The sequence below is a fragment of the Prionailurus bengalensis genome, chromosome A3, assembly GCF_016509475.1.
Source record: "Prionailurus bengalensis isolate Pbe53 chromosome A3, Fcat_Pben_1.1_paternal_pri, whole genome shotgun sequence".
NCBI lineage: Eukaryota > Metazoa > Chordata > Mammalia > Carnivora > Felidae > Prionailurus > Prionailurus bengalensis.
Genome location: NC_057354.1, coordinates 115,363,713 through 115,390,874, shown reverse-complemented (window position 1 = coordinate 115,390,874; position 27,162 = coordinate 115,363,713). Strand labels below are relative to the sequence as shown.

Genomic DNA, 27,162 nt, shown 5'->3' with positions numbered 1-27,162 from the left:
TAGCCCCACCCCACCTCCACACAATTGAAATTTAGCCTATGCCTCCACCAATTTATAGATGCTGGTACAGTTGTTTAAGGACATATTAGTCCCTCTTCAGATCTTGAAACCTAGACTATTACTCCAAATGGGATATTTGGCTAAGGCTATTTAAGGTTAAGGCTATTTAAATTGGATAGCCATCATCTTCAAGCGACCAAAATGTGATCGACAACAACATAAACTGTAAAAAGGCTTATCATTGAATTAGCAGTAAGTCTAGAGATAGATGATTCCAGAGTTGGTTGAGTAGCTCAATAAAGTCATCAGTGGCTCAGGTTCTTTCCATCCATCTGCTGTGCCAACTTCACACATTGGATTTCATTCTCAGCCTTGTTGTAGCATAAGCCTTGAGAGCTGTTGTTATTTTCTCTCTTGTAATGCAAGGGTCTGACTTAGGCTTTGGTTGACCAGGCATCTTGAATAAACACTTTACCAGCCATAGGACTAGATAGAGAGATCTTGGTTCATTTCTATAACTGACCATTTGAACCTCTTGTTTCTGTTTTTCCCCCCTCTTCCCACTTTAAATTCCCACTCTTGTGTTAAAATTCACCAACAGAGAATGAACCCATGAAACCCTGCCCACAACCCCAATAAAAGGAGAACCCCAGGCATTCTCTCCCTCTCTCTCTCTCTTCCTCTCACAACGACCTCACTGTGCAGCCCTAGGGGTGCTATGTAATTTCCAGGTCTTATAAGTAATAAATCTTTATTTTTTCAAAGTTAAAAAAATAATAAATTGGACAGCCATGGAGGCAGTATTGTTAAAGGTTGACATACCAACTCTGGAGTCAGATTTCTTAGGCCACGTCAGCTGACATCCCTGCTGTGACAAGGTTGTGGCTGGAGAATGACAATTGGTCTTTACAAGTCCAAGGCAATCTTTGCTAACTCCTTTCCCTTTTTGCACACTGCCTATCCAAGGGGAAGGTCTGCAGAAAAGAAATCTTCCCAGCTGAGAAGGCGATGACTGGAGACACGGTCCTGAAGAACAGTAAATGGGCTGAATGTGGATTGGTTTCAGTCAAAGGCTACCTTTGAGCCACATGCAGAGTTCTCAGTGAAGGCAGACAGGGCTCCAGCCTTCTCAGGAGTACAGAGTCATCATCAGCCACTGAATATATTGGGGAAGCAAATTACGGTCAGTGCAGGCCCACCTGTGACATTCAGCTAAGGGTGCTTCATTTCTCTGTCACCAGACCCAGGAGGCTGACACAAGACTTAGGACCTCCTCCCCCTCATTCCTGGGAAGCCACAGAGACAGGACATTAATGGATGGTTTAGCCAGAGGGACCACACCATCTGGTAGTAAGTATAAATCAACCTGAAATATAATCAACCTTGACTTCTCATGGTGCCGGTGAATGATGATAACCAAGATACAGGCTGATTCTGTATTCAGTTCTCAATGCAATTTTCCGCCATGAATTCAACTTGGCATGCTCATGACAGCGGTGTGCAGGTGTGTAGACCAACTGGGTAGCAGAAATCCATTAGAGTCTATTCTACATGTTTACATTTAAGGGCCCATTTGTCTGACAGCTTTATGTGGGTGTGATGAACAGCCCCTCTAACTCACACAGAGAGAACCTTTGGAGAAACCACTCCCCAAGCCAATTACATCAAAATGGTGATACTGATGATGGTGGCGATGAAGATGATAATGTGAAGTTACCAATGGCGTCAGAGAAAACCTGCATGAAATTCTAACAAGTTGGCTGCCCCTCCCTGTAGGCCTCCTTGGATGGGCCTAAGGATCTCTTTCTAATGGAGCCAGAGGTGGTTACAGCTGAAGAGGGCCTTAGAGACCACCTAGCGCAACTCATTTATTTTACATGTGGGGAAGCTGAGGCCCAGATCTATTCAAGTTGATTTGCCTAGGGTCTCACAGCTAGTTACAGGAGTGCTGTGGGTTCTACCTGGGGCTCAGTCCAGTTCTCTTCCCGTGATGGCACATTGCATTGCTGGGGTCTGCTCAGGCTGTGGACTACCCTCTTTCATGATGTCCTGCTCTCCCAGCTCTGAGTCTGCACTATAGAAGCACTGCTTGGGATCTGGACATGAGCTTGGGGATTTGAGATGGAGATGGACCCAAAAGATTCTAACCATTGTCCCTCTAGCTGAATCTTACCTTCACACTCAGACATGGCCATGACTGAGGTGAGACACATGCTGGGGGTCCCAATATCTTGGGAAAATATTACATGAAATGGACATTTGAGGTCAAGGAAGAAACCTCAGCTTTTACTAGGACCTTTTTAAGCAGCCCAAATAGAAGATGTGTTTTTACAAAGAAAGGGCAGATTGTTTAATTCCAGATTTCAGTGTCTTTGCAGCAAACCCCACTTGGCACCACATCTGACACATAGCAGGTACACAGTAAATCCATGAGGTTTGAAGGATCGGGCAAGACAATCAGTGTCAGGCACAGATTTGTCCTCTCAGTTTATCGCCTCTTTCACTCAACAAACATTCGTGAAGCTCCTATTACATGCAAAGCACACTGTATGAAGTTCAAGAAGAGGACATCCAGACAGATCAGAATCCCTACCTTTATGGGGAAGGCTAAGCCATCTGTTGAGAAAGATCTGACCCTGATCTTTCCAGACATCTTAAGCCAATTTTGTCATTCTTTATACTCTAGCCAGGACTGCACACAATGTTCCCTCTAGAGGAGGGAGCCTTTCCTACTCTCCACTCTGCCTCCCTGGCTCCTTCTGATCTTTAAGGTTTCAACTTCGATGTCACCTCCTCCAGAAAGGCCTCTGTGAAATGCCCTATTCAGACCAGCTATCTTATTACTGTCTATGCTGGACTTCATTGCTGGCCTGGGTCTTCACCCCCCTCTGTGTCCGTGCCCTCTGCAAGTGACTTTGATGTTCCTCTCATGACAAGGAGAAGGCTCTTTCCCCAAGTGCTGGAAGTAGGCTTGGCCACATGACTTGGTTTGGACAACAGAATGAGTTGCAAGGCACGATGTGCCTGATCTCAGACACCCTGCATGTTTAAGCTCACTTCCCTGTGCTTCTGCCATTGTCCTGAGACCATGAGACTAGCCTGGCCAGAGCTTCCTCAATGAAGGTACACCAGAAAAGCCCCCTGTTCACCCACTGATCATGGGCCAGCCAGCTGAGATCCACTGACTTCCAGCCACGTGGCCGGGGAGCTCCATGAGTGTTGCTGTCACTGCTGAAGTTAGGTGGATTTGTCACATGGCATTATTGTAATCATAGTTATTGGGTCCCCTGAGTCAGTCTCCTGGTCCCTGCATAGGTGCCCAGCACAGAGTGAGTGCTTCGTAAAGAGCTGGCAAATAGACAAATAGGTGTAGTCAAGGCAGGGCTACATCCCAAACTCAGTAGAATGAAGGACCCAGAACCCTGGTCCTTCACATGGACATGCCGTGACCACCTCTCTCTAAGATGAGGTGTGTCAACCCCACAGAGAAGGGCTTACCTCTGGCTTCTGGAGGTAGATCCCTTTGCCATCTTGGGTTAAGTTCTGAAAGGCATCTGTGAACATGCACCAGAAAGGAACACAGATGTGTCTGGAGACATTACAAACTGGTTCCTCCATCCATCCCCTCACCTGCAAACCCGGTTTTAGCCTGTGTGCAAGCCATGTGTGCACTTTACAAGTGTAAGTGAACTGCCTCAGACCTTTGCCTCTGGGACAGGCAGGGTATACATGAGTTTGGAGCAACATAGCTGGGTTTCTTGGGTGCAGAGCCAGCGTGCCCCATAGCTCCTGGCCTATTGTTTCCGCCCTGGTAGCTGTCTTCTCTCCTGCTTGGACTGGGAGCAGGTGGGCAATCTGTGAGGCATGCAGAGGAAGCACCGGCCCTGCCTCCTTCCCCCCAGCTCACCCTCCATGTACTCTGCACGCAGCATCAAGTGGACGAAGCTGACGAAGTCCATCTGGAGGTTGGGGCCGCCATAGCGGATAAGCATCAGCTGGCAGACGTCATTGCTGAGCATGATTCCTGCATTGAACACAGACTCTCCCCATGTGTGCTGGGGACCTCATATCCCCTCCCCTCCACCTGAGGCCCCTTGATTGAAATTGTCCCTCCCCTTCCAGGACCTGAATCCTGATAACACAGGGATCTTCTTTTATGGGGCTCATTAGTTTAATTATTAGCCAATTTTCTTTGTCTCATCTCAACTCCCCCTTCCTGCCCCCTTTGGCCACCAGCATGAGGATCTTTTTAGCGAGAGGGTTACTGGCCTTCAAGGCAGGAGGCAGTCTATGCAGCGTGGTCAAGAGCATCTGCTTTTGAGCCTGATCATCCTGGACTCAAACTCCAGACAACTTACCTAACTTGCCTGAGCTCTAACTTCTCCCTCTGTAAAGTAGGGATTATCCCACGGTGTTGAAGATTACATCAGAGAGTGGATGTTCCAACCCCCCCCCCCCAAAATGTTAGCTATGACCATAGTGATAGCAATAATAAATCCTTCTGTTATTTGCAGATCCACATCTTTGGGCCTCTGGCTCAGGGAGCAACTGTGCACATTGGGATTACTTCAGAAGCCACACACCCCTCCCCTCCCCGCTCCGCCCGCAGCATCTGCTCGGCCTGCACCTACCTGCATCCCTCATGGCAGCCTGCAGCTGGGTCCTGTTCAGGTATCCTGAGTGACTGCTGTCGTGCTTGTGGAAAACCTCCTGCAAAGAAGCCACACCAAAGGCTCGGGAACCAAGCATTTCTGTGCACCACATGAGAGCGCCCCCCCCCCCCCCGCCATGCCCCAGCATCCATGCTGCTATTGGCCATCGTGAGGCTCTGCCAGCAACACCTGCTGCCAGCACGAGAAGAGGCAGAGCATCCGGGCTTCTGAGAAAGGGAGCATTTTTTTGCTTTTGTTTTTGTCACGGGGATAGACAGTCTGGGTATAGCAAAATGTACTTGATTGAGGCACATCATCCTAAACCTTGAAGGGCTTCCAACTTTCTGACTCAGGAAGGTGAGAGGGACAGTTGTGAGTAATAACTGGAAAAATGGGAAGAAGCCACTTGATGCAGGACTTTAAATGCCATGCTAAGGAGTTCAGACTTTATCGGAAGACCGTGGAGAGTCTCAAACAAAGCAACACGATCAGACATGCACTTTAGAAATCCAGGAGACTATCGGGGCACCTGGGTGGCTCAGTCAGTGAAACGTCTGACTTCGGCTCAGGTCATGATCTCACAGTTCGTGAGTTCGAGCCCTGCATCGGGCTCTGGGCTGACAGCTCAGAGCCTGGAGCCTGCTTCGGATTCTGGGTCTCCCTCTCTCTCTGCCCCTCCCCCTGCTTGTGCTCTGTCTCTCAAAAATAAATAAATGTTAAAAAATAAATAAAAGAAAAGAAAAGAAAAGAAATCCAGGAGACTATTGCAACAGGCTCTCTGAGTTTGGGAGAGAGGGAAGGCTGGCCCACCGGAGGGAGAGCAGAGCAGACTGGGTGAAGAGTGGGGTACACAGGGCTGAAGGGGTAGTGGTGCCTCACCCAGCTTTGCAGAGCTGCTGCTGCCTCTGCCCCTCCCTCAGGGACGTGTTGTGAAGACACGTTCTTACCTGACACAGCATCAGCTGCTTCCACAGGTCCCTGAACTCCTGGATGCTCACGGTACCCGACGCATTAAGCTGATAGAAGGTTAAGGTCAAAGCCGCCAGGGGAGTTGCACTCACACCTCTGAGAGCGGCAGCTGGCCCTCCACACGACGGGGCACGATTTGTGGACAGCCCTGTCCCGTGTCTGATCTCCCTACTTGGCTTCTGCTGGCTGGTCAGTCCAGCCCATGGCTCCCTCGCCCTTGCTAGGAAAGGACAGAATGAGCCAGAACACAGCCACACTGGGAGAAGTCTGATGACGGCGGTGATGATGGTGATGAAAACAGCTACCGTCTAGTGAGACAGGAGAGTTCGACCCAGCCAATTTGATGTGATTTAAATAAAAAACAGTAGCTCTTTTTATGTTATTAATTGCTCAAACCAACTTCTGGAAGGGGTCAGTCACAGGGTGGCTCTTTTATTTAGTCATTTTAGAAAAGGTTAAAAGCTTAATGAGTGGCTTTGAGCCATGTCCAAATACCCCTGCCTCAGAGAGACTGGGTCAAAATATTGTCACACACACCTCCATCTGGGTCCTTCGGGTGGCTCTAGGACCGAGTTACACACTTTAATTACGTTACTTCATTTTCACCTCATAGGTGAGGTGGGTACTCACTCCCCTCTAGAGTGGATGATAAAAGGGGGGCTGATGAACTTCCTGCATCTGGTGATGAGGTTGGGACCTCCTGCAATGCCTGTGCACCTGACTCCCGTCCCGTGATGTCCATGCTGTCTGCAAAGTTTCTATAAAGACTGCTTTTGTATTCACAACCCTCCCACCATGCATTCACACACCTCTCTGTAGTACAGATAATTAAACCGTGATTAAATGGTTCACGTAGAAAGAGGGTTTGCTAGAAATATCGGAACCAGGAAGGCAGAGTCTGTGGCATGCACTGAACTTACTGAGCTCTGATTTCCCGATCTGTCAAGGCGAGCAGCCACTGCCCTGTCACCAAATGAAAACTTGGAACCCTGAGGCTCTTGTAACAGTTTCTTGTTACTTGGGGGATTGTTACTAACCACCACCCAGCAGCTGCCTCATCCTCCCTATCAGGAAATAAGATTATTTTTAGCAATAGCTAATAGTGAAAATGTAATCGATGACAGCACTTTGCCTGGGTTACCCCATTTGCATTCTCCCACTGATACTACAGAGGAGCTGTAGCATCTCTATGGTGCACACAAGGACCTAGAGGCACAAGGAGGCTACATGATGTGTCCGAGATCACACAAATAGTAAGTGCTTGGGCTGGGATTCAAACCCAGGCAGCCTGGCCCAGAGTGAGGCTCTCCACAAGCAGCATGCGTCCTGCCACAAACCTGAAAAGATACATCCAGTAGGGCCAGGATCCCCTGGCAGGCGTCCAGGCTGAAGAAAGGCTGGGCACTCCCCAGACCTGCAGAGGGACAGAAAGAGTCTGCATGGGGCCCTGCCCTAGGACTGCACAGCCCTTTTCTTAACAGTAAGAGGCAGCACTATCTAGGCCACCTGTAGGTTCTAATGACTGTCATTCATGGGGAGTAGCGGGAAGTAGGAACAAGAGGGCAGGGAAAAGAGAGAAGGCTTAGTGGTGATTCCTACACCCAAAAAGCACCATAAAACTCTGCATAGAACACCTGATTATAGCCTGGTCTTCTTCTACAGAGGGTCAGATGAATGGAGCCCTGTGTACCTAGGAGACAGGTACCCTCACAGAGTCACGGGCTCCCAAGTCTGAAAGAGATCTGAGACATTAATTTGTTCAACTTCCACCTAAATGGGAGGTTTCTTTCCTCAGGTGGTTGGTGGATGGTCTGTCAGTTATGGGTGCTCACTTTTTCACATGGTCAGATAGCTCCAGTCAGGAGAAATTTATGTTAATTCTGAAAGAACTGCCTGCAAAATTCAATCCCTAGTCCAAGTTCTGCCTCCAGAAGAGCATGAACAGACATCCATCTGCTCTTCGATGTTTCTCCTGCATTCTAAACATGTCTTCTAAACCCTCTCCACCTTCTTCTAGACCCTATGCTTTGCCACCTTCTCTCTAAAATGCAGAACCAAGACGGGAACGTACTCCTTCAGCTACAGTTTGATGAGCAGAGAACAATGGGGCTATGACTTCCCAAATTTTCAAGCTGCACTTCCCAAAAATTATGTTCCAAAAATGATGTTCTGCAGAGAAAGTGTTTTGAGTTCAAATACATTTGAAATATTTTGTATCTATAGACCCTTTGTCTCCATTCACCATGCATCTTAGCATATAATAGGTACTGAGGAGCCAACATGGAAATTTTGTTTTTGTTTAATGCAGAATTTCCCAAGCACAACTGACCACAGAATCTAACCCCTTTTATTTCATGGAACACTTCCTAAAACTTCTTAGTCTCTAATCTTTCTTGCAACACAATTTCAAAAATACAAATCTAAATGTTTTCATTAAATATAGCCTGAATTCAGATGAGCTGATTTAGCAGCAACTTGAAACTGTTAGCTTGTGTTAAGCTCCAGGTCAATGAAATTAACCAGATATCTTTCACATAAACCTCCACAAAAATGAGATCTCTTCTGTTAGGAACTTATGCAATTAATTTTTTAAAAAATAATGAAATGGCAGTTTTTCATTATCAACCCGACTCTGTTTCATCTTTTTGGTTTTGGGCACAGTCTGTTGTGAGCATTTTCAATTTTGCTATCTATTATGTTAATGATTCCTCCCAGCTTTGTGCCATCTGCAGATCTGAAAAGCCTATCTCCCATGTCTTCTTCTGAGTCATTGATAAAAGCTGGGGAAATGAAGGGCACCAATGGTAGAAACCAGAGACCCTCGTCTATACTTAGAGACTCTCATCTATAACATAGAATTACCCCTCCGGTTTTATATTTATATAACTCTTGGGAATGGAACACATCTCATGTTGCTACTTTCCAACCCACATGTCATAATTTATCATCAGATAGTTTACCAAGCATTTTGCCCAAATCCACAGTTCTCTGATCTGCCAATCCAGAAATTCTCTCAAAGAACTACAAGAAAGCAATTTGCCCATACACTCTTTGGAACACCATTTTGCATGCTTGTGATCAAATAATCTAAAAAATTATAAATGTGCACAAGCTATCTCTTCTAGATAATTTCCCTAGATTTTTCCCCCCAAGATGTGGGGGAGCTCTTATAGTCTATAATTTCTAGAATCTCTCCTTCTGGCTCTTTTATGATACCTGAATTTGGCTTTGAGGAACCATCTGGAAATTATTCCAAGCCCTGAGCTATACAACACCCTGGACTACAATTTGTTTGGACTTGAAGTCTTGGTTTCACATAAAGGAGAAGTAATAACATATCTTAGGTGGCAAATACCCTTTAATTGTTTGGTTTACTTTTTTCTTTTTTCTTTTTTTTTTAATTTTTTTTTTCAACGTTTATTTATTTTTGGGACAGAGAGAGACAGAGCATGAACGGGGGAGGGGCAGAGAGAGAGGGAGACACAGAATCGGAAACAGGCTCCAGGCTCTGAGCCATCAGCCCAGAGCCAGACGCGGGGCTCGAACTCACGGACCGCGAGATCGTGACCTGGCTGAAGTCGGACGCTTAACCGACTGCGCCACCCAGGCGCCCCTGGTTTACTTTTTTCATTTTGAAGTCCTTCTTCCTCCCCAGAGAAATCATGTTCTTCTCTCTTAAAATATACATATAAACATTTTTCCATGGACTTTAAGCTTTCCTAATAATTTTTCTCAAGCGTCATATGAAGGCATCCACACTAGCCATTTGCAGCCCCCTAAGGGAATGTGCTCCCCTCCTTCGATTTTTATAGGTTGGTCAATTTAAATACGAGTTCATTAGAACGTTCCCTGGTCAGCTCGTCAATACTTAAGATTTATGTACCAGCTTGGGTATGGTCTTCCACACAGAATTTATATGCCAAGAAGTACTCGGATATTCTACTCAAATTCTCAAGCTAGCAAAACTTCAGAAATATTTATTTTCACAGCCATGTATCTCTACACACCCCAACTAAGCAAGAAAACCTCCAAAACCAAAACACTATTTTCCAAGCTACATAAACTTCTCTACTGCTTTCTCAGACCACATGACCCCCTGATGTAAGACACAGCTGTCTGGGGGACCATTGTGCAGCAATTCATGTGCTCCACAGGGGAAAGAGAACAGACCCAGGGTTCAGCAACGTTGTGTCCCCGGAGTCCTACAGGATGACTCTGAAATACTCACTTGACCAGGTCATGTGGTTCAGGACCTTCTGCAGCTGCACTGCGTTTATTTCTGGACACTGAAGGGGAAGCAGAGTGGCAGGAGGAAACCATCATTACCGAAGGCTCATTAGATGCAGAGTGGCCGCCACAAAAGAGGGCTGGGAGTCCACTCCCGCATCAGCTCAGCATGGTACACATGCCATTTCTGGGTGGAATAAGTGATGCTGGGGGTCAAGTCCCGAGGACCCCAGCAGGGCAGGGCTCTTAAGAAGCGGACTAATAATGGTGATTTTCAAATTGGGTTTTATCAAGATGCTTCAAAAGTTCGGCAAGCTATTTGGTTTGAATTTGATTTCATTTTTTAATGTTTTATTTTTGAGAGACAGAGAGACAGAACATGAGCAGGGGAGGGGCAGAGAGAGAGGGAGATACCAGAATCCGAAGCAGGCTCTGAGCTGTCAGCACAGAGCCCAATGTGGGGCTCGAACTCACGAACCGTGAGATCATGACCTGGTCTGAAGTTGGAAGTCAGATGTTTAACCGACTGAGCCACCCAGGTGCCAGTGAATTTTATTCTTAATAAGGCATCTTCAGCCAAGGCTCCAAATTTTAATTTCAGAGTTTCTCAGAAGCAATCCTTTACATTAACATTTAACTTTAAAAAATATAAATGAAATACAAGCAACATACAGTTGAGCTTATGAAATAGATACATACTCACAATATACCTTTTTTTAAAATCTGTTTTTTACATATTGGGGTTCTTGGTGAGATTCCATTAGATAAAAGGACTGCAACAGAAAATGTTTGGAAACCTCTGGTGTGGAGGAAAACCTTTATAACAACTTATGTAAGAGTCTGACTATCCTCTCTGACTACACTATGCAAAATTCCAGGGGTGAATATGAGAGAACATAGGTGCAGGCACATAGTGAATTAAATCCAGTGTTATGAACACAAGGAGCTCATGGTCTTCTAGTTTTAATGACCTCACTAAGGTGTCAGACCCCATATTTCTAGAGTATTTCTTGCCATATTCCTCAATGGGTTTAGTGCCCTAAAGGTTAGGGACAGAGGGGCCTCCAGAGCCTTGCACACATACCACTGGCCTCCTGATCTGGGTCAACCCAAGGAAAGAACTCAAGGGAACCAGGTATGTAGCCCCAGGCCCTCCTCTTCCCTAATGCCCTCTTACCAGCCCTATCCCCTCTCTAGGTGGCCACCCAAGGGATCTTTCTCCTTGGGCTCTCCCAGACTGCTAGGGCTTGTCATGACCATGCTCTGAGCCACTAGCGACACTGACTCTTGGCTCTACTATAGTCCATTTTCTCAGGGATTAAAGATTAAAGCTGTTTCTCCTACAACTGATCAATGTTGCTTCCAAGAAGAGATACGCATTTTACAGGAGCCTTCTGGAGACAGTCCACTTTCCCCCAGTTGTCTAAAAACTTGAGGACTTAAATAGAAAGTGGCAGTCTGGCAAAGAGCAGCCTTACATCATGCTTCGTACACAGGGTCAGTACACAGTCCCCGGCTTTGCCCACTGCTCGCCACCACACCTGGTCAACTTACCTTTTCAAAGAGTTTAGTGAAGAATTCATCCTGCCCTTCATTTTTGTCTACTATTTCCTACAGGAACAGACACACAGAAAGACTTAGTCATTCACCTGGATATGTGGACGCTCATGGGCACACTAACATCTCATGACCCCTAGGCCCCAGAAATCCCTAAGTTTGACCTTGTGCACTGTCTTAAGTTTTCTACCACCATGCTCACACATTCTTTGTTTCTCCAATTCTCACTGCCTTTGGGGAAGTAGCAAACAGTGAAATGGGCAAAAGAAACATCAGGTAGAAAGAAGCAAAAGCAAGTAAATGTATCACCCATGTACCTGGGGCTCTGGACCCTCAATGACAATGATGTGACCAGAAGGATGTGACCAGAAGGATGTGACCAGGACAGCTCCTCTGGTGCAAAAACAGCAGAACCTGGGGGTGCCTGGGTGGCTCAGTCGGGTCTGACTCTTGATTTCAGCTCAGGTCATGCTCTCATGGTTCATGAGGTTGAGCCCAAATCGAACTCTGTGCTGACAGCAGAGGTCCTGCTGGGGATTCTCTCTCTCTTCCTCTCTCTCTGCCCTTCCCCCACTCATGCTCTCTTTCTATCTCCAAATAAATAAATAAATAAATAAATAAATAAATAAATAAATTTTTTAAAATTATAGAAAAACAGCAGAACCTGGGTGCCCTCAGGGCACAACAGGTAATGAAGTACGGGTGCCATGGAGTAGGGTCTGCAGGATCTGCTGACTTTCCCCCACAGCCTGAATGTGAGGGGAGAAGCCCACCATCTTGGCTTTGGAAACAGTCCCGCATGTAGAATCCCACTTGCCTACGTACCTTAGAGAAGACAGCACTGGAATTGCATCCAATTTCACTGAGGGAAAACAGAAGGCAGAATTACTTCTTGGGATCATCCCGGGAACACTTTGGCCAACAGTCTCCCTCCCCTAGGAACACATCTTCCAAGTTCCTTAGCCGTGTCCCATGTGGGCTTTGCCCAGCTCTCATGCCTTACTCTCACATCTCCTGCTTGAAGTCGACAGAGCAGCCATGTGGCCCAGCACACTGCTTGTCCCTCCCAACATGCCTGGCACTGTTCCTCATCTCCCCGCCTTTGCGCACACCAAGCCCCTTTTGTTGTCTCCACCCACATCAAACTACTCCTACTCATACGTATGACTCGGCACCGACAGGCAGTGAGGCTTGAGGTCAAGTCAAACTATCCAGAGCCAAACCATGGAGAAAAAAAGAAAGGGAACTGGATTCTAAGCATTGAAGGGCTGTCGTGTCAAAACAATCATAAGCAGAAGAATAAGTTGGGCTGGAATGTGTTTGTATATTGATTCACCTACACACACTTATGGCATCTGAGCCTGCTCATTGATGACAGCCTCTCCTCATCTGCCCAATCCCCTCTATGCATCTCCTAGAAACTAACACCTCCCTGAAGTCAGCCCTGTCTCCCCCCAGGACCATGGAAGGTTGGCTCAGATGCTCTTCCTTGGTGTTCTCCTAACACCTTGTGCAGATAAATGTTTGCACTGGATGCAGGATAGCATAAATAACTACTCATATGTCCCATCCCTTCCAGGCCCTGAGCTTCCAGAGGGCAAGGGCCACGCCTGTTGTAGCTATTTCTCTTGAATGTCTAGCAGACTCTTCATTTGTTAGAAGGAGAGCAGGGAGGAAGAGGAGAAGGATGCTCTCCATGCAGGGAGCTCCCTGCTCTCCCTACCCCTCTTCTGTGTTGGCCACAGACCCCGTCCTCTGCCATTTCCACCTCACCTTCTGTATCTCCCCTAGCCCCAAAAGGCCCCCACCTCCAGGGAAGTCCCATGTCCTTACTGAAAGATGTGCTTCCTGGAGAATACTCTCAGGACAAACTCTGCTTCCTGGCCAGCCTTGGATGTGCAGGGCACAACGAGGTATGTCCCTGGCTCCAGCTGCAGTTCCTGACTCACTTCTTTCTCTGTGAGAAATGCTTCAGGCCATCTTATGGGGGCATTTTTCCAGAAAAACTCAGAGGGCAGTCTCCTCTGGTCACCATAGTGCTGTGGGTGGAGGACGGAAGAGTCCCAGTTAAGGTGATCCCCAGGGTGTGTAGCCTGGCCTGGGGCCCTTGGCCAGGCGACAGGATAAGGTGGTCTCTGATTAGCCAAACCCTACTGCTCCAGGGGAGGGGTGAAGGGGTGAGGAGTGGAGATAAAAGAATAGACCATGACAGGAATGGATACCGTTGCTGGAACCCTGTGCGAGGCTGAGTAGACATGTCAACTCACTTGACTTTATGTTAAAAACAACATCATATACAAATGATGTGAGAAACGTCACCAGGCCTGTACTTTCCATTTATGGTTAAGGGTGTGAGGCTCAGACAAGTCAGGTCATATACCCAAGGTCACCTAGCTGGTAAGAGTCTCGGCCACGGTTGGAACTCAGGGCAGCTGAGCCTCCAATGTCCATGTCCTTTACACTTCCCGTGGCAGTCCCCATGTATGCGATACAACTTCAAGGTTAATTATGACATGATTATGGTCACCCATACAGGTGGACCGCCAAACATCTCCCCGCCTACATTATAACAGCTACATACGGATAAATTGGACAATCTACATCATCTCAGTGGAGGGGAAAGAGAGTAGGACGAAAGTTCAGAGGACCTGAATCAGGGCTCTGGCTCTGACATTGCCTGGACACGTGTGGGGTTTTTTTTGTTGTTGTTGTTGTTTTATCTCATACTCTCTTTCTCTTACTCTCTCTCTCACCCTCATTCTCTCTCTCTCTCTCTGTCCTTTCTTCCTCCTTTATTTCTCTATCTTTCCCTATCTTTCTCTCTTGCTGCCTCTCCCCTTTGTTCTCACTCAGGGTTGTGGAGGGAGACAAGGACCATAAGCAGGATCCTCACTCTAGTTTATATACAGATAACAAAGACATGACCTACCCACATAAAAACATATTTCACAGATTCTACTCAAGGCCACAGAAATAAAATAAATCTCCTGATGATGCATGCTTTCTTTATCAGATGATGAGAACTAGGGAATCATCCTATTGCCATCTTTGCCTTGGCCTCTAGGAATCTCAGAACTAAATTTTATATTCAGTCATATTAGCTGTCCTAGGTTTAGGGTTCCTGGTAGAATCAACTGCTTACTTTATCTATGTATGACTTTTTTCGTGCCTTTAAAATTTTTTTAAACTGTATTTATTTTGTGAGAGAGAGAGTGGGGGGAGGGACAGAGAGAGAGGGAGAGAGAGAATCCCACACAGGCTCCACACTATCAGCACAGAGCCCGATGCAGGGCTTGAACTCACAAACCACGAGATCACGACCTGAACCAAAATCAAAAGTCGGATGCTTAACCGACTAAGCTACCCAGGCGCCCCTTGTCTTTTAAATTTTGAACTGGCTTATAGTTTTTTCTGTCTATAATTTAATTGTAGGTTGACCCATATATATATATATATCCCATATATATATATATATCCCATATGTATATATATATATCCCATATATATATATCCCATATATATATATCCCATATATATATATATATCCCATATATATATATATATCCCATATATATATATCTCCCATATATATATGTATCCCATATATATATATATCCCATATATATATATCCCATATATATATATCCCATATATATATATCCCATATATATATATCCCATATATATATATCCCATATACATATATATCCCATATATATATATATATATGGAGAGAGAGACAGAGAGAGAGAGAGAGATGCATGATATAAATAACTATTTTTAAAATTTTATAGGCAACTTTGGGAGCCTTCATGTTCCCACAGGAGGGAAAAAACCAAAACTGACCCAAGATACCTAATGCAAAAATGGTTTCTGTTAAAAAAAAAATCAGTTTAATTCAGTTTAATCAGTTTAATGTCAAATAATTAAGTTTTCCACTCCTGTTTCTTTGGGAAACAAAACAATATCTCCCACCCTTTTGGAGGCTGGGATACCTCAAACCTTAATTGATCCTTCTAGGCTGCCACTGCAGGTAAGGGACAGAGTGGTTCTTGCCCTCTGCCTGGATTTTTGTCCCACTTTCCCAAGCCTTTGCCCCTTGTCTCCAAGGAGATGGGCTGCATGGTCTCCCAATGTCTCATATGTTATAGATCTGTTTTATTATGAGCTTCAAAACTCAGGCAAGGATGTGATTACCATTGTCCCTATGCTGTGACAGCCTCTAGCTATTTCTGTAGGGATTTAATAAATTCTAAAATTTATTGGTTCTGCACCAGGCTCGGAGACCTCCCTATAGATGCAGAAGGATTTCTCAGGGTCCTTGGCAAGCACTCATTTCTTCTACACACACGGGCAGCCAGCATTTTTGCCAGACATCCTCGTAGCTCCTTATGTAAGGCTGCTACGGTCAAGCTGAACCTCACGGGTGACATCACTCCAAACCAGGGCCAGCTGGTCAAGTGTGGAACTCACCTTGCTCAACTGAAACACACAAAAAAAGAAAGACCTCATTAGGCACGAATCCAACTCTTGCACAAGCCCTAAGTGACAGAGGCTGATGTATAGGGAGGCTCTAGCCAGAGGCCCCCTTCCCTCCCTTAAGACTTGCTGTTCTAGTCAGGGACATTTTAATCCATCATCAAGAATTCTGGAAAAGGGTGAGGGAAGGCAACCTTGGCTCCTTGGGAGAGGAAAAGAACACCAGCCACCAGTACTGATTATAGAAACTGCGTGCTGGGCACCACAATAAAGCCCTGGTGCGTGATGTGCTTTTACTCTACCCTTTGCATAAATATCATCGTCCTCACTTTACAGAGGAAGCTGACGCTCAGGGGCAAGGAGGTGACTTGTTCCAGATGACATATTCCTAAGGGATGGAGCCAAAGCCTGCACCCAGGTCTGTTTGTAGACAGAGGCAGATGGGGAGGAAGTCGGGAAATGGAAGAAAGGATGACCAGTGGTGGGAGACGCCCCGCGAGGCCACATGCCCCCGAGGCCCACCTACCCTAAAGAGGTAGAAGCCAATGGCCAGGTGAGGCTTCCAGTTGCGGTGCCTGTGCCTGGGCTTCTGCAGCAGGGACACCAGCACACTGCAGGGCATCGGGAACCTCCTGCCCTCCTGAAGGCTCCAGACAGACAGCAGGAACTGCGGGTTCTTCCAGAATGTGTCTGCAGCAGAACACAGAGAGGTGGGTCAGGCCTCCCCACACCCCTAGCATCTGGCTCCCACAGACCCAGGGCGCCTCCCCTGGGCTTGCCACCCAGAGGTCCATGTGGACAGAGTCGGGTTCTCAGCCTCCCCTCTATCCACCCTCCCACTCCACCTCCTCACCCCGTGTTCTGCCATAGACATGCAGACCGGAGTATTCTCGCTGCTGTAGCCCCTTCACCCAGCACACTCACTGCCCGATGAAGTGACTGCATTCATGAATGGAGGAGAACATGTCCATGACCTCAGGGAGGTTTGCATTTTAACACGGACCAAGCCTTAGCTGAAGGGCAGCTTGAGCGTTGGGGCAGACCTCTCTGGCAGGAGGGGGGAGCCGGAGCGAAGGGCGCCTGGCCGGCTGAGACCGTACCCCATGGGTCTTTCCTTCCAAAGAGATGGCTCAGCACCTCCATTGTGGAGAAAGGGACACAGTCACCAAACCTCTCCACTTGGAGAGTTCAGACACGTTTGCCCCCTGTAACCGGTGAGCTAGGAATCCTTGATGTTATGTCACTACCAAAACCGTAGGCAAGGAGGGGCCGATACAGATGATAAAGTTACCATTTCACTCCTGCCTTTAGAGGGTGGTTATTTCGGGGCGCCTGGGTGGCTCAGTCGGTTAAGTGTCCGACTTCGGCTCGGGTCATGATCTCACAGTTCGTGAGTTCGAGCCCTGCATCAGGCTCTGTGTTGACAGCCTGGAGCCTGCTTCAGATTCTGTATCTCCCTCTCTCTCTGTTCCTCCCTTGCTCACTCTCTCTCTCTTAAAAACAAATAAAGATTTAGAAAGAAAGAAGGAAAGAGAAAGAAAGAAAGAAAGAAAGAAAGAAAGAAAGAAAGAAAGAAAGAAAGAAAGAAAGGGTGGTTATTTCAGCATGGAAATGACCTTGTCCTAAAATCAAAGATTTAAGCCACCCTTTTACTGTGGCATGTGTGCTGAGGAGGACACAGCCCAGGGCCAGAGCACACAGCTTGGTCAGTGAAGTCCCTCCATGCCTCAGCCAGATGGCCCGTGCAGGGTGAGGGCCTCACCACCATCCCCAGCAGCTCTGCCCGCATCCCCACCCCTGCTGGCCAAGCTGCCACATTAGCCCCAAGGGCCCAGGCTCCTGTGCGCATGCTTACCTCGGGGTGACTTCATCGGGCCACCGGCTGTGATCCCCTTTTCCCATCTTCCTTCCCGCATGGTGTATGTCCACTTCTGGCCTACATCCTGACTCAGCAGGCCCGGGGTCAGTTTGCAGATGACCAGAAGCATGAAATGTGTTTTAAAGTCCTTCAGTGTCATCCTGTGGAGAGGAAGAGGGAATAGCATGACGTCTCCTCATCAGGACCAGAGTGGGGGCTGGAACCAAGCTGCCCCACCAGCCCCAGCCCCACACCACACCCTGCTGAGCTGGCCTTGGACACAGGAGAGCACAGCTGGCTAGATCAGCATGAGGGTGCATCGGGGGTGATGGACCACCCTCCTGCCCCCTACCCGTGGCTGCAAGCAGCCTCCCACAATGGGTGCCTGGAGGCAATGTTCCTGTTTCGCGGATTGCGGTGATAAAGCTAAACTGAGGCGCACATAACTAGCCAATTAAGATACAAATATTTGATAATATTTGCACAAGTTGGTTCTCAATTATAAATTGATAAAATTCTTAGCCCCTACTTGCCAACTTTGTGGGTCAAAGCGTGCTAGCCGAACTGGCTGATGCTCAGTTTACTTATCTGTAAAGTGGAAATAATAGTATTTTCAGGGCTTTGCAGTTCAGTGATGACTTCCAAAGAGAGAGGGGTCGCAGCGGTCTAGAACAGGTGCAGAATGGGAGAAGGGGGCCCGTGGGAACAAGGGTGAAGTTAAGAGTAAGGGCAAAAAGCGAAGGGCAAAGGGAACAAATGGGGCTCATGTAAGACACCCAGAAACCATATTAGCTCAGGGTGTCTTGGTGGCTTTTCATAAAAAAGGGGTGAGTGGCTTTGGGGCGGGTGGGAGTCATGTCATGGCGCTCTGGGGGGTGCAAGTGAGATGGCTCAGAGTTTATAATCTCATCTTCCTTTCAGGCCAGGAAAGGCAAAACCTCAGGATTGAGTGCATTGAGACAGAGCGCAAGTCAGAGAGAAGGAGGTGGCCAGCCAGCCCTCTGCTCTGCTTTGAGGGTCCACTGAGCCCCACACCAGCGGTCATAGGTCTCACTGTAGAGACTGTGACCGTTTGCAGGGGCTGTTTGCCCACTAGACTGCGGGCCCCTAGTGGGTCTTCTTGATCTCTACACAAGAGGCGCCTGGCATACACATGGCACCCGATAAATAGGCTGGGTACCCAAATGTAAGCTAGAGTGTTTGTCCCGAGTCCCCGAGTCAGATACCAGAATTCTCCGTCATTGCTTTTCCTCAGGAGCAGAATCTTCTCCTTGGGGCTCAGTAGCTCCCACATACCCGAGCTGAAAATAGAAAAGGGATGTTTCCAGGGGGGATGAAAGGGTTGCAGAGGACGTGGCAGAGATGCTTTAGTAAATCCTCTGCCATGTCATTATTTACCTCATCTTCATGCTGCTTTGCAGACAACCACACCTCACGTCCTGCTTTATAAAAGTAACACGTAACCTTAACTCATCCCTCACTGTGCCCCAAGCTCTGGGCCAGGCTCTCGACATACTTTCTCTCATATAAGCTGACCACAATTTTTATTGCCGTTCTACACATTCGGAAACAGAGGTTAAAAGAGATTAATTCGCTTTCCAGAAGTCACAAAGTTATGAAATGTCTGAGAGTATTTGAGCCTACATTGGTACTCTGTATTTTCAAACCCCATGGTTCTGAACTTCCATTGCTGACTGTGAAGGAGTTAAGGCTTCCCTGCGTCAATTCCCCACCATAAACAACTAAAAATGGGAAAAAACATTGAAACAAACAAAACAAACAAACAAAAAAACCTGTTCTCAGATGTTAGACTGCAGGCAGCATAGGGTTCTGACCCCGAGAGAAGGGGAACAATGTCACCTAGACCAGTTTCACCTAGACTCCGCCCAAAACTAAATACCTGGAGGGTGACACAGGGAATCACATTCCGATAATAGCGATAATAGCGGAAAGCCCAGAGGTCATGACCGGTCACCAGAAGGTTGAGGCCAATCCAGATCGTCTACCTCTGACTCAGCAGGCTCAAGAGCACGCTGAACCAGGAAAAGAACACTGGGTTAGACTCCAAACACCTTGCTCGAGTCATGCTGAGAGACCTCGAGGAATTCCTTCGCTAATGCATCAACATCTTCATCCGTAAGATGGGGATAAAACGCCCTACCTTACAAGAGCATTGGTCAGAGGACTAGAGGTAATGAAAATTCAAAGTGCTTGGTGGAAATACACAAATAGGGGAGACTTCCGCACATGTGAAGTAAGTGCAATTTTTACTTCCAAATAAATAAAAAAATAAACATGGGCAGGGAGAAAAAAATTATTCAAAGCCGCTTAGCACAGGGCTGGCAAGCTCTCAATAAACATTAGCTCAATTATTATAATGAATGAGAACACAATCTATATATCATTAAGCATCTCATGAATGTGAGAGCTTGACCTTCACAATCTGAAAGCTCCCCTGTCAGGCTGGAGCCCAAGAGAACACTTGTGAATTTGTGTGCAGGCGGCCAGCTCCTTTGCCGGCTTGCCCCGCCCCCTCCTGGCTCCTGGCAGCCGGTGTCAGGCGCTCACCTGTCACTCCAGTCCCCTTTCCATTCCACTTTGCCCCAGGGGTTCCGCAGCTTGACTAGATATTCTGGTCCGTGTCTGCAGGTCACCTGTGCAAAAGGAGTCGCAATTTAGGTGGCTGGGCTGAGTGCCAGATGCAAATGTTGCAGATATCTGGGTGGGACTTGTGCCTGCCAGATGAGACCTTGAAAGGGAAGATTAAAGGCGCTGAGGGTTAAGAGAAGAAGGCTCTGCTGCTTCTTAGCTGCTGAGACCTACAGCAAGTTCCTTAACCTCTGTGTTCCCTCATCTGTAAAGTAAAGCTAATTGTCACATCTCACTGCAATGGGTTGAATAGTGGCCTCCAAAAGTCTGGTCTACCCGAAATCTGTCAGGGTGATCCTATTTAGAAAAAGGCTCTTTGCAGATGTAATTAAATTAAGGATCTCGAGATAAAATCACCCTGGATGAGAGTGGATCCTAAATCTAGTGACTAGGGAAGGGAAGGAGAGGGGGAAAGACACAGAGGAGAAGGCCATGTGAAGATGGGGGGAAAGATTGGGTTCTGCATTCCAAGCTAAGGAAGCTGGGAGCCACCATCAGCTGGAAGAGGTGAGAAAAAATCTGCCCCCAGAGCCTTCAGAGGCTCTCATGACCCCTTGATTTTCAGACTGCCAGCTTCAGAACTGGGAAAGAATACATTTCTATTGTCTGAAGCCATACGATTTGTGGTGATTCCTTATGGCAGCCCCACTTGGCTAATATGCCCACACCCAGGGTTGTTGTAAGGATTGAGTTAACATTTGTAAAGCAGTTAGGACACTAGTTAGAGCAGAGTAAGTGCTAAATTTTGTTAAATATGTTAAATAAACATGCAACAAAACATAGGCATAAACATGTAACTGCCATACTGAAAAGCTGCAAAAATAATACAGTTTCTTTATTGACCTCACCCTGCCCTTCCCTACTGTTAACAGTTTGCATAAGCAGGGTGTAATTATCAACTAAAGAAACTGAACATCAATCAATGAAATGTCAAGTCGACTACATCTCATTTGTTTAAATGGATTTTTTTAATGTTTATTATTTATTTTTGAGACAGAGAGAGACAGAGCGCGAGTGGGGGAGGGGCAGAGAGAGAGGGAGACACAGAATCTGACACAGGCTTCAGGCTCTGAGCTGTCAGCACAGAGCCCGACGCGGGGCTCGAACCCACGAACCGTGAGATCATGACCTGAGTCTAAGTCGGACGCTTAACTGACTGAGCCACCCAGGCGCCCCTGTTTAAATGGATTTTAACAGGTAAAAATACATGGTTCAAAACAAAAATTATATGAAAAGTGCTGTATTAAGTAGTCTCTTGCCTACTTAGACCTCTCCATTTCCAGCCATGCTTCCTTCCAAACACTTTGAATGCTTCTGTATTCAAATATGAATATATATTATTATTGCCTTTTTAAAAAAAAATTTAATATTTATTTTTGAGAGAGAGACAGAGCATGAGTGGGGAGGGGCAGAGAAAGACAGAGACCCAGAATCCAAAGCCCGAGGAGAGGCTCAAACTCATGAACCACATGATCATGACCTGAGCTGAAGTCAGCCACTTAACCGACTGAGCCACCCAGGCGCCCCTACTGCCCTTTCTTTCTTAAAGAAAAAGTAGCATACGATGTAAATTCTCCTGTCCCTCACTTTTTCTACTCAACAGCGTTCTGGAGATTTTCTGAGGCACTGCATGAAGCACTTCTCATTCTTCTGCAACAGCACACTGACATAAAAATCAAAGTTTTGTTAAAGGACTATGAAAATAAGTGAAAAGCTCTTGGCATGCACACACACACACACACACACACGCACACACACACACACATATGACTGGTGCAGATCTGGGAGGAGGAAGAAGTCAGGTTGCAGTGGAGTTCAAGAAATTTAAAACAGTTAAAGGAAATCAGGGACTTGGGGACATCAGGCCCTCCAGGGGACATCAGAGGGTGTTTAAGACTGAACCGGTAGATTCCTTACCTGCATGTTTTTCCGTGTGGCCTCCTCCACCAGGAGTGCCCTCACCAGCTACCCTTCAGGGGCCAGCTCAATGTCACCTCCTCTACAAAGTCTTTTCTGACTTCCCCCAACCCAATCAGGAGAATGTCTTCTCTCCTCCCTCTGAACCTTGAAATCCTTTTGTCTATTCTATCGGCCCCCCAACTTTCGACTTTGCTTTCTTACCATTCTTGCATATGATGTGTCTCCATACCTGACTATAAGCTCTGTGTAAGCAGGGACCCTGTCTGATTCATCTTTCCCTCAATGGGGGAAGAAAGATGAATAGCAATGAAAAGAACCTGAGAGGTTGACGAAAAGGAACTTCTGAGAAAGAAGTAAGAATTTGGGTGGGAAGCCCCAGATATGAAGGTCATCAGTGGCAGCCCAGAGTGAAGGGGTCTCAAGGAAGGGGTGGAGTCCAGCAGGGCTGGATAGCTGATCGGCTGGGCTGCCACAGGGCAAGAGGGACCGGGATGGTGCCCCACAGGTGGCAAAGGCCAGACCCACCCCATCACTCCAGAACACAGGTGCACAGGTGCAGGGCACCCACCACCTGCTTTAGCAGGCCTAGAAAACCCATCAGACAATTTGCCTCTCTAGACTGGGCACAAATAATAACATGCACCGGAGCCTTGCTGAGAAGCCTTGGGAGAGAAGGAGAGGGGCCTGAAGAGAAAGAAAGGGGCTGGTTCCACCCACCTTTCTGATTCCTGTGAGGGTATAGGCATGGCCGCCCACCAGCCCGTTCTCCAGCACCCTCTCTTTCTGTGGAGGCAAGAGAACTCCTGTCAGCCCACTGCTAATGGTTTATGTGGGGGTCATAGGGACCTGTGTGGTCAAAGCAAGGGCTTAAGGGGAGGGCTGGGAGAGACCCACGCTGTGTCCTCACAGTGCTCAAAGCTCTTCGGCACCCACAGTCTCATTAGAGCCTCTAAATCAGGGTGCCATTCTGTGGCGAGCCCCATCCCATTGTACACAGGACAAACTCAGATTCAGAGCTGCTAAACCATCATGTGGGGTGGCATGGCAGTTGCTCCTGGAGGCAGGGCTGAACCCAGAGCTCCCTACTCTAGTTAGAAGTTCTTGGTTGTTACTAAATCAGGCAGTAAAGACCAGTTGTGCTAGTAAAGCATCTTGCCCCTGGGTGATACTTAGTCACTGTCAGCACCCTTGTCTGCATGCCGTCTGCATACTACTGTGGCCTTGCCCACCCCTGCATGGCTGCTCTGGTTTGAACATCAGGACTCTAGGTGTAGGAGCTGGGTGGGAGTGTCAGGGCCCACACTGAGGTGAGGACAGAAGTTGGTGGATGAAGGGAATGGGAACAGGAGAGGACATTCTGCCAGCACACAACCCACTCGCACCCTTGAGTGTGTCTGGCAGCCAATGAGGGTTCTGCTGTAGGTGGCCCAGGTAAGGATGTCCCAGAGGTTGCCAGGGGCCTCTGCCGGCTTGATGGTCATTGTCACCCCTCCAGTGAAGTCCACAAGTGCTTCAGACACCTGTCCACGCTGCAAGTCTTCATAGGAGCCAGACAGCCTGCCCGGGGAAGGAGTAAACATGGGAGAAGAGGGGAAGGGGCATTTGTATTGTAGCCTAGGATGATCCAAGTGAGTCTAGTGAACCCCCTGTTTGGTCCTTCTCTGGGCATGCACCTGTTACTCCTTCCTTCCATCCCCGGGGCAAAGGAAAATCTACACTCTGACTTCCTGTCCTTGTTAAATAACTCCATCCATTAGGGAAAAGACAAAATTCCTGACTGCTTGTTCAGATGGGGAAAAGTCTACATAAGAGATTCTGGATACATCACTTCTATATTCAAGGAGCCATGCCTCAGTGGCTCTTGTACCTCCTTCCTCTTGCACTCTCCCAGCATTGATGAGTTATAAACAGAAAGAGAGAGTGGGGAAGGGAGGGGTAGGGAAGGGAAGGGAAAGGAAGGGAAGGGAAGGGAAGGGAAGGGAAAGGAAGGGAAGGGAAGGGAAGGGAAGGGAAGGGAAGGGAAAACATTTCTGGTGGTTTTCTTACTTAGCATAGGCCTTTTCCAGAAGAGCTCCCCAGAACACGTTTTTGTAAGTGGAAGAGACAAAGACTAGCTGGCCAGCTGTATTCACAGGAAGTCGGTCATCTATCACCACAGGAACCCACTTCCCAAAGTGCCAGAACTGGAAGGAGAAAGTGTCCACTGGTGAGTAAAGATTGCCATGGAAGGCAGTCAGCTCAGGAGGCAAAGACATGACTCTTCCAAGAACCTTCTTTCCTATGGCTTCCTCTGGGCTGGGGCACCAGGAGGATACTCACCCAGAACTGGAAAATGCCAGCATAGTTCTCAGTGAAATTCTGATTCAGGGGAACGACACGGCTCAGGATGTCCTGATGCAAAGTCAGAGCTTGCAAAGCAGCCAAGAACCAGCAGTCACCTAGGCCAGAGAGTACAGTGTCTGCATGGATGTACCACACATTCAGGCACATTCTACAAGTGTCTGCATGAATCTATTGAGGACTTATCACATGTAAGAAATGCCTAGTCCCAATTGCTATCCTCTCTGGACTTGTAGCCTAGTTTCACAGAAGAGAAAGATCTACTCAGAGGAAGACAGTTAGTGAGGAGGAGGTGGAGAGGGGCATTGGCTGTAATCTCAACTTGACACCAAGAATCGAGTCAGATTCCTGGACCAGCTTTTAGCTTCCTGAATGCCACATCCTCAGGAACTTGGACCCAAACACAACGAAACTTTTCTAAAGTCCTACCACTGTAAGTGATTTATGTTCTCCTGAGAAAGCCTCAGCTCTCTCTGGACTCCATTTTTCTGTCTGTGAAATGGGTATCACTACATTTCCCTTCCCCAGTGGCCAAGGTTTTTTTTTTTCTATTCCCCTAAAAGGAAAGTTGGGATGAGAATGGGCTTACTTGGACTCTATCTGGGGTATCTAGTGACTGGTGTGCTGAAAAGGACTCATTAAGGGGACTAGAGTAGAGAGAGCACATTCTCCCCAGACAAAACTTACACCTGTCAACTGGTAATGAGGGTTATTGTTGGGCAAGTTTGGGCGTTCCCATACATCCTCAGAGGACCAGCTGTTATCATTATCCCAGCAAGGCCACAGCACTTCAAGGTGGAGTTCAGGGTGGCCATTTTCCCCCATTGGGATCTCTCACTTCTCCTCTTCCCCACCCTCACTCTGGGCTGGGCCAGGCTCGCAGGTGCCAGGCCTATGTCTCCAGGGGCTGTGCAGACTTACCTACCACTCCCTGGCACAGGTCCAGCCTTTTGGTGTCAGCAGAATAGAACTGGGGATTGCTGTGCAGCTCCTGCAGTGACAGACGGAATCATCCTTCTGACCAAGAAGTTCCTGGAGCTACAGCGACTGTAGTTTCCCATACCCCAGGACTGGACTTGTGGGGACATAGATATAGGATACATGTGAAAGCAGGGCTGGCCCAGACAATCTGGCATATGGATTCAGCCCACCATACTTCTCACTCCTTCTTGCAGCCCACATAAGCCGGAGTCCTGGAGAACTCTGTGTGGGCACTGAGGTACAGGGCTTGTACCCACAATGCCTTTTCTTAGAGTTTCTGTTTAAAATGGAAGTATGTCTTTTGGAAGGTGTTCTTATGTTTTCCTAGAGATCTTCACATTCTCCTCACTGTCATCCTACGTCTTCCCAACCCACCCCCCAAAATAATGGTTTCTTTGCCTTTCTATGCTGAGACATGGGGCAAGGTGGTGGTGGGAGGTGGGGAGGGGTGGTCTGTGCTTCATGGGAAGCACCGAACCCCTGGGGTTCTGCACTGGCACAGCTCTCCTGAGGTCAGGTGTATGACAGACTCTATGTCAGCAGTTTCCAAACTTTCTGGGAAAAGTAGAATCTTGGCTGCTCTCTAGATTGGGAAGCCCACTTGGGAATCTTATGCACAGAAGGGAATTGGTCTGGGGCTGCAGACTTTGATGAGAAGTCTGGACGGGCACAGAAGAGTAGAGAATTTGTAGCACACACTGACTTTACTTTGTTATAGATGTGACTGGGAAATCGTTTGTGTAAATCAAGTTTGGCGGGGGCCAGACTGTCTTTGAACACATTAAGTCGCCTTTTAAAGGAACCATCAGAGCACTTTATAAAGTGAAGAACATTGTTGTAAAGTGATTAATAGCTTCTTAATTTACGTGTTCCATGGGCCTGACTTTGGGGTTGGGAGTGAAGATATGTGAAAATGTGTCTCTTTGCAGATGGCCTCAGCAGAGACTCAGGGTGTCCTACCATCTTAGATGAAGTCAGACAGTACTTTGGCCACAGCTGCCCAGTGTATTTCTGGGGAGGAGCTGAGGGAGAGGCACACCTCAGACTTCTCTCAGCATCACCCCTGGTTTTCTCCATCTGGAAAATAGGAATGTGGGCACTCCCACATTCCCCTCACATAGAAATCAATGACAGTGAGTAAGATGCTGCATCTGGAACACTCCACCATTCTTTGGTCTGGGTTGACTTGGTGTGTGGGGGTGTGTGTGTGTGTGTGTGTGTGTGTGTGTGTGTTGAGGGGATGCTTCCCCACAATTCCCCCCTTACCGGAGGCCTCCTCCACTGCAGGCCGGGCGGCAGCTTCCGCAATAGGGGCCCGCTGCCCACAGAGCACAGGCTGGCCGGGAAGCTGTCATCTTCAAAGAGGCGGCCTTCCATCAGGCACCTTTCCCTCAGGGCCTTGTAGTCCTGCTTGGGGAGCTGCGAGGAGCCCCCCAGTGAGTTCTTCTGCCCCATCTTCCATCTGCCTCGGAAAGACAGACACAGAGACATGGCAGAGTGTGGATACGGACCCTCGGGGTCTTCTGGGATG

General features: G+C 47.6%; 1 protein-coding gene across 2 annotated transcripts; it reads right to left on the bottom strand.

The window, feature by feature from the left end:
• Nucleotides 1-716: 716 nt before the first annotated feature.
• Nucleotides 717-27,162, bottom strand: CAPN14 (calpain 14). Of its 2 annotated transcripts, XM_043553295.1 has the most exons (21): nucleotides 26,898-27,162; nucleotides 25,572-25,641; nucleotides 24,630-24,748; nucleotides 24,357-24,493; nucleotides 23,693-23,867; nucleotides 23,028-23,093; nucleotides 20,310-20,395; nucleotides 18,968-19,042; nucleotides 17,739-17,902; nucleotides 16,410-16,573; nucleotides 15,878-15,886; nucleotides 13,239-13,444; nucleotides 12,231-12,267; nucleotides 11,403-11,459; nucleotides 9,850-9,907; nucleotides 6,971-7,035; nucleotides 5,600-5,668; nucleotides 4,632-4,710; nucleotides 3,908-4,024; nucleotides 3,499-3,554; nucleotides 717-1,156 (listed from the first exon to the last, which is right to left on the bottom strand). In XM_043553295.1, the coding sequence occupies exons 1-21, from the start codon at nucleotides 27,120-27,122 to the stop codon at nucleotides 1,130-1,132; spliced, it is 2,061 nt and encodes a 686-aa protein (XP_043409230.1). In that variant the 5' UTR covers nucleotides 27,123-27,162; the 3' UTR covers nucleotides 717-1,129. The 2 variants fall into 2 exon arrangements, with proteins under 2 accessions (XP_043409230.1, XP_043409231.1); XM_043553296.1 differs by lacking the exons at nucleotides 24,357-24,493; nucleotides 25,572-25,641; nucleotides 26,898-27,162 and having other exon boundaries at nucleotides 24,630-24,732.